The sequence below is a fragment of the Acomys russatus genome, chromosome 24, assembly GCF_903995435.1.
Source record: "Acomys russatus chromosome 24, mAcoRus1.1, whole genome shotgun sequence".
In the NCBI taxonomy this organism is placed as follows: domain Eukaryota; kingdom Metazoa; phylum Chordata; class Mammalia; order Rodentia; family Muridae; genus Acomys; species Acomys russatus.
This window is the reverse complement of record NC_067160.1, coordinates 46,666,604-46,677,171: the sequence shown is the minus strand read 5'-3', so window position 1 is coordinate 46,677,171 and position 10,568 is coordinate 46,666,604. Positions and strand designations below refer to the sequence as shown.

The 10,568-nt window shown below is 43.0% G+C and overlaps 2 protein-coding genes across 2 annotated transcripts; both read left to right on the top strand.

Moving 5' to 3' along the window:
• The first annotated feature begins 742 nt into the window (after positions 1-742).
• Positions 743-1,672, top strand: LOC127207341 (olfactory receptor 1L4-like). Its single transcript, XM_051166739.1, has one exon. The coding sequence runs from the start codon at positions 743-745 to the stop codon at positions 1,670-1,672; it is 930 nt and encodes a 309-aa protein (XP_051022696.1).
• A 4,951-nt stretch (positions 1,673-6,623) lies between these two features.
• On the top strand, positions 6,624-8,338 carry LOC127207232 (T-complex protein 1 subunit eta-like). Its single transcript, XM_051166604.1, is given in 4 exon segments — positions 6,624-6,985; positions 6,987-7,882; positions 7,884-8,218; positions 8,221-8,338. Coding segments are annotated over 4 exon segments (1,614 nt in total). The 5' UTR covers positions 6,624-6,658; the 3' UTR covers positions 8,277-8,338.
• Positions 8,339-10,568: the final 2,230 nt, after the last annotated feature.

Sequence of the window (10,568 nt, the reverse complement as noted above, 5' to 3'; positions counted from 1 at the left end):
TCCATACTTTAGTATTTCAATGAATGCACTAAACGTTAGTCAGATTTTCTCTGAAGCACTATGGGTTCTTATCTCGTGTGTGTCTAATAAGTACCATTAACTAATTTAGACGTGCACTATTATACTATCATCACCACCACCACTCCAGAATTCTGCAGAGAAGAGCTTTATTGAGAGGATCTCATGGAGACAGAAGGCTTGAAGGAGAGCATCCTGACTCAAAGAGATCAGCACCTCAGTCCCTAAAACCAGTATAAAATGGAAGCTAAGAAAAAAAGAAATGGAGGCTAAGGAATTGGTCAAGAAATACACACACACACACACACACAGAGAGAGAGAGAGAGAGAGAGAGAGAGAGAGAGAGAGAGAGATTCATATATATGATTTCTGAATAAATATTCACACACATAGATGATAGATACATACATACATGCAAACATACATACATACATACATACATATTCAGATGGGGCAATTAGAAGAAGTCCAACATTCTAAGCAACAGAAGCGTCTCACAATGAAAGAACTTTCATCCTTTAAGAGGCAGTTTAGAATTTTTCAACTTACTGCTTGTTTGATGTTACTGTTGTTTTATTTTTTTTGTTTGATTTCATTAACAAAACATATTCTCATTGCAGTGGGATTTCATTGCAGGCCAGAGGGTAGCAGAGACATTGTTTTTGATCAATTGGTCGATCATATCACTCTCAAAATCTTCCAAAACATATCCTGAGATAAGAAGATGAACAACCGCAGCAGCAGCACCTCAGACTTCGTCCTGCTGGGTCTCTCTTCCAGTCCCTGGATGCAGAAACCCCTTTTTGTCATCTTCTTCATCATGTACATGGTCACCGTGGTGGGGAATGTGCTCATCATCCTGGCCATCCGCTCTGACAGCAGGCTCCACACCCCCATGTACTTCTTCCTCAGCAACTTGTCATTCATGGACATCTGCTTCACAACAGTCATTGTGCCCAAGATGCTAGTGAACTTCCTCTCAGAGACAAAGACTATCTCCTACGTGGGATGCCTCATTCAGATGTACTTCTTCATAGCTTTAGCAAACACTGACAGCTACCTGCTGGCCTCCATGGCCATTGACCGACTGGTGGCCATCTGCCACCCTTTACATTATGATGTGGTGATGAGGCCACGGCGCTGCCTCCTCATGCTGCTGGGTTCCTGCACCATCTCCCATCTACATGCCCTGTTCCGTATCCTCCTCATGTCCCGCCTCTCATTCTGTGCCTCCCATGTCATTAAGCACTTTTTCTGTGACACCCAACCTGTGCTGAAGCTGTCCTGCTCTGACACATCCTCGAGCCAGATTGTGGTCATGACAGAGACCCTGGCTGTCATTGTGACTCCCTTCCTGTGCATCCTCTTCTCCTACCTGAGAATCATTGTCACTGTGCTCAGGATCCCCTCCGCAGCGGGAAAGTGGAAAGCCTTCTCTACCTGTGGCTCTCACCTCACTGTAGTGGCCCTGTTCTATGGGAGTGTCATCTATGTCTACTTCAGGCCCCTGTCCATGTACTCAGTGGTGAAGGACCGGGTAGCTACTGTTATGTACACGGTAGTGACTCCTATGCTGAATCCTTTCATCTACAGCCTGAGGAACAGAGATATGAAGAGAGGTTTGAGGAAGTTAAGAGACCATATTCACTCATAGAAATGTCACGTTGTGAAACATTTAATTGAGACACCTAAGACGTCATCAGGCTACTCTCTTTCTATATATCTGTGGATGATACTCTATAAACTAGCAAAGGGTAACATTGAATACCAGCATCCCTGATCTGGAAGTCAGACAGTTGCTTCTGCCCACCGTCTTGACCAAATACATGTTCATTCTCAGGCTATGTGCTGCAGGAATCCAGATTTTGGAATTCTTGCCATACTCAATAGATTGGTAATTGTATCTTCAATAAGCTTATCTATGTCCTCAAACCTGGGGATTATAAATTGATCAGTGTTTAGTAGAATAAACTAAGTGATCCTAGTGAGAAATTGGGAGATACATCCTGAACTAATGAACTGAGGTCATTCTAAAGGCAGATGAAACATAGGCCCTCCCCACTAAAAAAGAGAGAGAGATTCAAAGGTGATGGAAATGAGCAGCACATTTGAAATGTTGGAGAGATTTCATTGTATAGAAGATGATAACATGGTGGCACATCTGAGAGATGGTGAGGAAGGCAGTAGGTGTGGATTGTTCATTTAAGAATAAGGAGAATAAAGTTGGAAAGGGAGAAACTGCAAAAATATTTAAAGGTCTCACCTAGGTTCCACCATTAGTTCCACAACTGAATTCTCAGGACACAACTCTTCTTCCATTGCTCTTAATTCTTGGTTTCTCTACATGTCAAGAATCCTCCCAAAGCTTACTTTATGAGAGGTCAGTGTATCAGGCAGGGTATATGCAAGGTTGTGCTGTACAAATAAACAACTCCAAAGTCTTGAAATCTTAAAAGCCACATGCCCATTAATCCCAAATGTGGGAGGAAAAAGACAAATCATCATGGCCAAATTTAAATTAATTAAAGCAAACCTTATTTATTTGTGTACTAGGCTGCCTCTTATTAAGGTGGGGTTCAAGAAGTTCAGCATTGGATGTGAAGAAGACAAGGCTTTTATAGATAAGCTGTTTCCAAATGGGAAATTTGGTGGGAAAATAGGTAAAGCTCTCTCCAATTGTGGTTCTGTGTCCATTCAGAAATCTAAGAAAGTACCCAGTGGGCCAGAAAAGAAATTCCATTTTCAATGGCCTTCATATTTGTGTAAGCAGCCTGACCTTAATCATTTGGCTTTGAGATGCTGGGCAAAACATGCCCACTACGTTTAATTGTATGCCATGGTGTTCTCACGCTAAATATTAAATAAGGTCAGTAGACATTTTTGGGATGTGAAAAACTGCTAGCATATATTAAATAAATAATTTATTCTTACCATAGCTTATAAACCTAAATAAATTCTCTGACTCCTGGCGCCATCACATGTGGCAGGTGTGTGTAAGGAAGGTCACACTATGTAGTTCAAGCTGTCCATGAATTCATTATATAGCCCAGGATAGATTATCACAAACTCATGGTCCTCCTCCCTCATAAATGTGCACCACTATGCCAGGCTTCTACCACATTTGTTTTTATTACTTACTTACTCTCACATAGCACTGGGCCTTTTTTTTTTCCTGCTCAAGAGATATGTAGGAACTGGGAAATCAAGATTTTTTTGTGAAAAGTCTTATAGTTCCAAAAGTTGAAACTAAAAGGAATTCTAAATAATATGCACTCGTAACATAGATCTGTAGGTACTAAGACCACCCAGCCTGGTTCTTCTAAGTCCTTGATTTCTTAGTAGGATCTGGGATGTCATCACTATCAGAACAAGAGGCCACATCCCACGAAACATCGAGGAGAAGTGGGTGCAGTGATAAAGTAGTCGCTGAATATTTTTATGAAGATTTTTAACAAACCAAAAACTGAATAGAAAGCTTCCTCATAGCCTTTGAGAACAGACTACAGAGCTCCTTGCTATCTGCTCTTTTCACCACAGAGGCTGATTGAATACAGTAGTAGAAAACCACTAAATGTGTGTCCTTTGACGAGAAAACTTCAAAAGGAAGAATATCAGATGAATAAAGGACCAGATCATTGCATACACATTAATACCAGAAATTTGGCTTGATACTAAAGCAGAAAATTCAGTTCATTGAATATATTCTCCAATTTAATAAAACAAATTCTAAATAGTAGGAATGCTGTATAGCTTGAGAGATAAAGAGGACATGAGGACGGGTGCAAGGAATTTCCACCATTGAAAAGCCATATTTAAAAAGGCATTAGGAAGGGCTATTTTAAACCTTAAAGAATAACCATAAAAGTCAAGAAAAGAATTTTAAGGCGCCATGACTATTAACCAGCATCAAACTATGATTAGAGTTTAAGCAAGTAAGCCTGTGATATTAACCACTGGGTTTAGTTATGTGCCAGCCATTGATGTTGATGAGTTTGTAAGAGATTGGAAAGGGAAATGGCTTGAGGGGGTCAAGTGGGGTGAGAGGGTGAGATGATGAGGTCAGTTACTGGGGTTTGTGTTCATGTTCCATTCCTAAGAATGTATTTTTCTAAAGAGAAATAAGACACTATTCTCTTTTTAAAATATGTTTATTGCTTGCCAGGGCCATACATTTATATAATGAATTTTACTTATTTTTATTCCCTATTCCCCTCTGTCATATTACACTTTCTCTCACTGAAATCCTTCTTCCCAATGTTGCCTCACTACTCATTGTTTTGGTTTGTTTAGGTTTGGGGGGTGTTTTGTTTGTTATTGTTTGTTTTATTTTGGTGTTGTTTTATTTTCATGTTTAACTTACTAAATTTAATTAGAGTTTCCATTGAATGCAGATCGAAGTTTATTTACTAGCACAAGGGCCACTAATCGGTGGCTACCCCATAGAGGAAAATGGCACCACTTCTCCCCAAACTGTTAACTACCAAGAGTCCTTCAAAAAGAGCTGTGGCTTTGTGAACATTGCCCCTATCCATGGCAAGATGTTGATGCATGCAGATCTGGTACAGACAATCATGGCTGCAGAGTGTTCATAGCCCAGTAGCAATGTCATATTTAGAAGACTTTTTTTTGCCCAACATTTCCCCATCCCCTGGCTCCAGTGTCCTCCGAGCCTTGTGGGGCAGGGAAAGGACAGTGATCCAGCCATCATTAGAGCCATCAGCCATCATTCCTAGCTTTGTTCTCAAGGTTTTTTTTTTTTTGCTTCACCAGATTTATTCTTGATTTGCATCTGGCTGTTGTTCTCCTGCACATGAATTTATCTGTACTCATCTTGGCTCTAAAACCTAATGACAGATATTTCCTTCACATTTGGAAAAATTTAGATAGATAATCTTCAAAATACCTTTTTACCCTACCTTGTCTCTTCTATTTCTTGCCAACTTTCATTGTGAGACTTTTCAAACATTAGGTATATCTTAGATTTTTAAGTCATCCTCGGTGATCTCATGAAACAACATAATTACAATACACAACAACAATGATACAACAAAACAAGTCCATACATCCCCAAATTCAAGAAGACAGGGACAAATGACCAACAGCTATATGACTGATGTGGTGTCAGCATTTGAAGCAAAGGAAACAGAAGCAACCAATTGTATTGACCTAAGCAGATAATGATGGGGGGGGGGGGCGGGAAACAAATTCATCATCTGGTTATCTTGCCAAAATTCATGGACCAAATTAATACCAATTAGAAGAGTTCTATTTGTGCAATTCTAAATACCAAATGATCTTTACTTATGTAGGAACAATATAAGGCCTGTGAATCTGAAAACTAATTGCAACTTTCTAATTTTTTCTGCAGAAGATGGGGAAATAGCTCAGTTGGTAGAGAACTTAAACAGCATACAGGAAAATCTACGTCAGATCTCCAACAGCACCCAAGCCAAGCATCATAACAGTAATCATGGAAGGTGAGAAACAGAAGCAGGAGGATCAGAAGTTAAGGCCTTCCTTGGTTGTGTAGTTTGATTCCAACTGGGATAAATGAGACAGGGCCACATGTGTGTGCTGACCAACCCACCTGCCATCTGGACATATCCAGCACTTAGTGTCAGTCCACCACAACATCTACTCCATCTGCGAGCTGCTCGAGTGAGCGGAGGAGCCTGACCTGCTCAACCAGATGTCAACCCACTTATCCACATGTCCACCCTGATTCTGGACAGCAGCAGGATATCTGAGATGTCTCCGTGATGGTCTAGTCTTTATGGTATCTCAGAAGTCAGAAACCTTAAACCAGACCAACGATGCATGGCAATTAATATTTACATTAAAAAACTATTTAGACAAAAGATCTATAAAATGTGAGTTTCTATATAATGCAGTTTCCAATGCCACTATGACAAATGAATATGAGATGGAGAGGTGGGAAAGATGGAGCAGGGGAACAGTCGATAAGCAATGAAGAAAAGTGGAACTGGAGATGCAACTGCCATGATGAACGTGTGGTAGATGGGCAAATGTGTCTCCAATAGGGTAGAGGCAGCAGCTCTCTCTCTCTCGCTCGCTCTCTCTCTCTCTCTCTCTGTCTCTCTCTCTCTCTGTCTCTCTCTGTCTCTCTCTCATCTCTCTCTCTGTCTCTCTCTGTCTCTCTCTTGTCTCTCTCTCTGTGTCTCTCTCTGTCTCTCTCTCATCTCTCTCTCTGTCTCTCTCGTCTCTCTCTCTGCCTCTCTCTGTCTCTCTCTGTCTCTCTCTGTCTCTCTCTCGTCTCTCTCTCTCTGTCTCTCTCTGTCTCTCTCTGTCTCTCTCTCTGTCTCTCTCTGCCTCTCTCTCGTCTCTCTCTCTCTGTCTCTCTCTTGTCTCTCTCTCTCTGTCTCTCTCTGTCTCTCTCTCTGTCTCTCTCTGTCTCTCTCTCGTCTCTCTCTCTCTGTCTCTCTCTGTCTCTCTCATATCTCTCTCTCTCTCTCTCTCTCTCTCTCTCTCTCTCTCTCTCTCTCTCTCTCTCTCTCTCTCTCTCTCTCTCTCTCTCCCCTCTCTCTCTCTCTCCCACCCCCAGATACATGATCACCCTGATTCTTAGAAATAACGGGATTGGAGACCGGACGTGTTGCGGGTCCCTGAAGCCGCTTCCAAGATGATGCCCACACCAGTCATCCTGCTGAAAGAGGGCACTGACACCTCCCAAGGCATCCCTCAGCTTGTGAGTAACATCAGTGCCTGCCAGGTGATTGCTGAGGCTGTAAGAACCACCCTGGGTCCCCGTGGCATGGACAAACTTATCGTGGATGGCCGAGGCAAACCAACAATTTCTAATGACGGAGCCACAATTCTGAAACTCCTCGACGTTGTCCGTCCTGCAGCAAAGACTTTAGTGGACATTGCCAAATCCCAAGACGCTGAGGTTGGTGATGGCACCACCTCAGTCACCCTGCTGGCTGCGGAGTTTCTGAAGCAGGTGAAGCCCCTACGTGGAGGAAGGCTTACATCCTCAGATCATCATCCGAGCTTTCCGCACCGCCACCCAGCTGGCTGTTAACAAAATCAGAGAGATTGCTGTGACTGTGAAGAAGCAAGATGAAGTAGAACAGAGGAAGATCCTGGAGAAGTATGCAATGCCAGCCCTGAGCTCCAAGCTGATCTCCCAGCAGAAGGCCTTCTTCGCCAAGATGGTGGTCGATGCTGTGATGATGCTTGACGAGCCGCTGCAGCTTATGGTTGGCATCAAGAAGGTGCAGGGCGGAGCCCTGGAGGAGTCTCAGCTGGTGGCTGGTGTTGCGTTCAAGACTTTCTCTTACGCTGGGTTTGAAATGCAGCCCAAGAAGTATAAGAACCCCAAGATCACCCTCTTAAATGTTGAACTTGAGCTGAAAGCAGAGAAAGACAATGCTGAAATCAGAGTCCACACGGTGGAGGATTACCAGGCAATTGTTGACGCCGAGTGGAGTATTCTCCATGACAAGTTAGAGAAGATCCATCAGTCTGGAGCCAAAGTCATCTTGTCCAAACCGCCTATTGGGGATGTGGCCACACAGTACTTTGCTGATAGGGACATGCTCTGTGCTGGCTGCGTGCCTGAGGAGGGTCTGAAGAGGATGATGATGGCCTGTGGAGGCTCAATCCAGACCAGTGTGAATGCTCTGGTTCCAGAAATCCTGGGCAGCTGTCAGGTGTTTGAAGAAACTCAAATTGGAGGCGAGAGGTACAATTTCTTCACTGGCTGCCCAAAGGCCAAGACATGCACCATCATCCTCCATGGTGGCACTGAGCAGTTCATGGAGGAGACAGAGAGGTCCCTGCATGATGCCATCATGATTGTGAGGAGGGCCATAAACAATGATTCTGTGGTGGCTGGTGTGGGCCATCAAGATAGAGCTCTCCAAATACCTGCGGGATTACTCAAGGACCATTCCAGGGAAACAGCAGCTGTTGATTGGGGCATATGCCAAGGCCCTGGAGATTATTCCACGACAGCTATGTGACAACGCTGGCTTTGATGCCACAAACATCCTCAACAAGCTGCGGGCTCGACATGCACAAAGAGGCATGTGGTATGGGGTGGACATCAACAACGAAGACATCACTGACAACTTCCAGATGTTTGTGTGGGAGCCAGCCATGGTGCGCATTAACGCCCTCACAGCGGCTTCTGAGGCTGCATGCCTTATTGTATCAGTGGATGAGACTATCAAGAACCCCGCTCCACTGTGGATGCTCCCCCAGCAGCTGGCCGGGGCCGAGGCCACCTCCATTAAGAGGCAGTCTGCACACCTCCCTGTGAGGTGAATGCGGGTGAGTAAATGGTTGCTTGGTCTGCTGTGTTACTGGAGGTTATTTAAATAAAATTTAAAAGTTAAAAAAAAAGAAATAACAGGATTTCAAGATAAAGACTATCTTGTTTTCTGGACTGGACATCCTAAAAAGACCTCTATGGTCCATGCTGCCCATGGAGGCCACTTTGGTATCCGTGGTCTGCTGCCACAGACCATATTGAAACTGGAGGCTTGTGTGGATGTTCATGGTCCTACAGTAACTAGGACCAGTATTATGTCCTTGGCCCAAGTTACCACCGAAGCCATGTTGATGTCCTTGTCCTGTGCTGCCACTGAGGGCTGTGATGGTGTCTATGGCCCATGATTGTGTCCATTGCTTTTGCTATGACTACAGAATCACAGTTGAAAAAGACGGATGTAGAAGACTTTGGTGACAACCCTTTTCCCCACTCAAAAAAGAGTAACAGCCATAGAATAGAACTCTTAAACATTGTGATAAGGATGCTCAAGTGTATCACTCCATAACTTATGGCTTCTGGTGAGGGTGAGGGTGGGGAAAGATTCAGTTTTCTTTAAGGGGCTGGCCACCGAGAATCTGACCACAGGCTAGTGAATACACTGGCAACATGAGGTGGACTTGTTTGATTTTCTTTTTCTCCTTCTTTTATTTGGAGGGAGGACTCATGATTTGGGGAGTAGACCCTAGGAGGACTAGGAAGTTAGGGTGCTCAGGATTCATGATGTTGAATTTCCACACCCTTCACATTAGCCACAAGCAATATAAAATATCTAGGAGTTACTCTAACTAAGCAAGTGAAGGACTTGTTTGGATTTCCAAATAATCAATAAAAATATTATAAAAATAAAATATTCAAACACAAAGTCCCACACTGAAAAATAAATATATACATGCAAATGCATTGTAGTATGAACAGGCTTTCCCTCAGCTCAGAGTATCAAAATGTCCTTCCCTCCTGGGACACCTTCAGGGCCAAACCTCTCAAGGGCTCTGGCATGCAGACAGTCCGGCCCCTGGGTTTCCCCTTCTAACATCAACTCCCACAGTAGGAAAATCTTCACATCTCTGAGACTAATAAGCAGTTTAGAATGTTCTTTCTTCAGAGATTCTGAGCCTACTATTAACTACCTGGTAGGCATCCAAGCCTAGTTGTGACCCTGGCCTTCCTTTGACAGGTAAGCAGTCTACAGGTTCTTCGGCAGTGCTAACAGTGGGAACACCTTATCTTTCTTCCCCTTTCTGATCTGTTTTTCTCCATTGCATCTGAAAGGCCAGGAAGCACAACCTTTCTCTGTATATCTTATGATATTGAACATTGATCAAATATCAGACCCTTGAAGCACCAACAGCCTTGAAGGGCAAATCATCCATGCTACAGCTAGATATCATTCTCCATAAAACTGGGTGAGGAGACTAAGACAGTGGAGGCAATGTAGGACTCATGAGAACCCATTCTGGACTGAACTCTGTAGACATGCCTGGTCACTTCAGTTCTCTGAACTTAAATTTCTATTGCCTGGAACATGAAGTGCTGTTTTTAAAAAAAAAGTATCTCTCTGTGAGTGGAGTTCTTACATCATTATCCAGAAAACATAGGAAGACCAACCTGAGCTAATGGTGGAAAATTTTCCTAAATTAGAGACCTTCCCCAAGGGACTCGATAGCCTTCAAAGATTTTAAGCCCATTTTTTTTTTTTTTTTGTAATTGTGGGAATCAGACAATTGCAATTTATATGAAACAAGAGTGACAGAGGTGAATACCACATAAAGTAAAGAGCTGTGGCTACCAGTCAAGTAACGGTCTCTGAGAAGCCACACTGTCCTATGGTGCAGGGGGCAATGTATGTTCTTTATGTGTTATCAGTAGCACGTAGGACTTCTGCCTGATTACAGATAAACTCCATGTTTATCAATACAACTGATATCTCTCAATTTTAATTCTTGGATGATTGAGAAATACAGAGCCATGCAATTAGGAAGCTAGTGGTGTGGAGAAGAAAAACAGAAACAAGAAATAGAGTAGAAAGAATAGAGTTGGCTGAAGACAGGTGTATTGCATTGGATATAGAGTCTGAGGGTTTAAGGTTTCCCTGGAGAGCTTGAAAATAAAGATAAGTAGGCAATAAAATTGGACAGAGATCCTAACTTTTATAGTGCCGAAAGACATGAGCTATAGACCTCTTCAAACATGTAAATAAAACGAGGCAGAAGAGGATGATTCAATGCTGAGAAAGGGACCCAGCAAAAGTTCTAAG

Bases quoted from the DNA above. Each gene is read 5' to 3' on its own strand.
- LOC127207341 (XM_051166739.1), top strand. From the start codon at position 743: ATGAACAACCGCAGCAGCAGCACCTCAGACTTCGTCCTGCTGGGTCTC.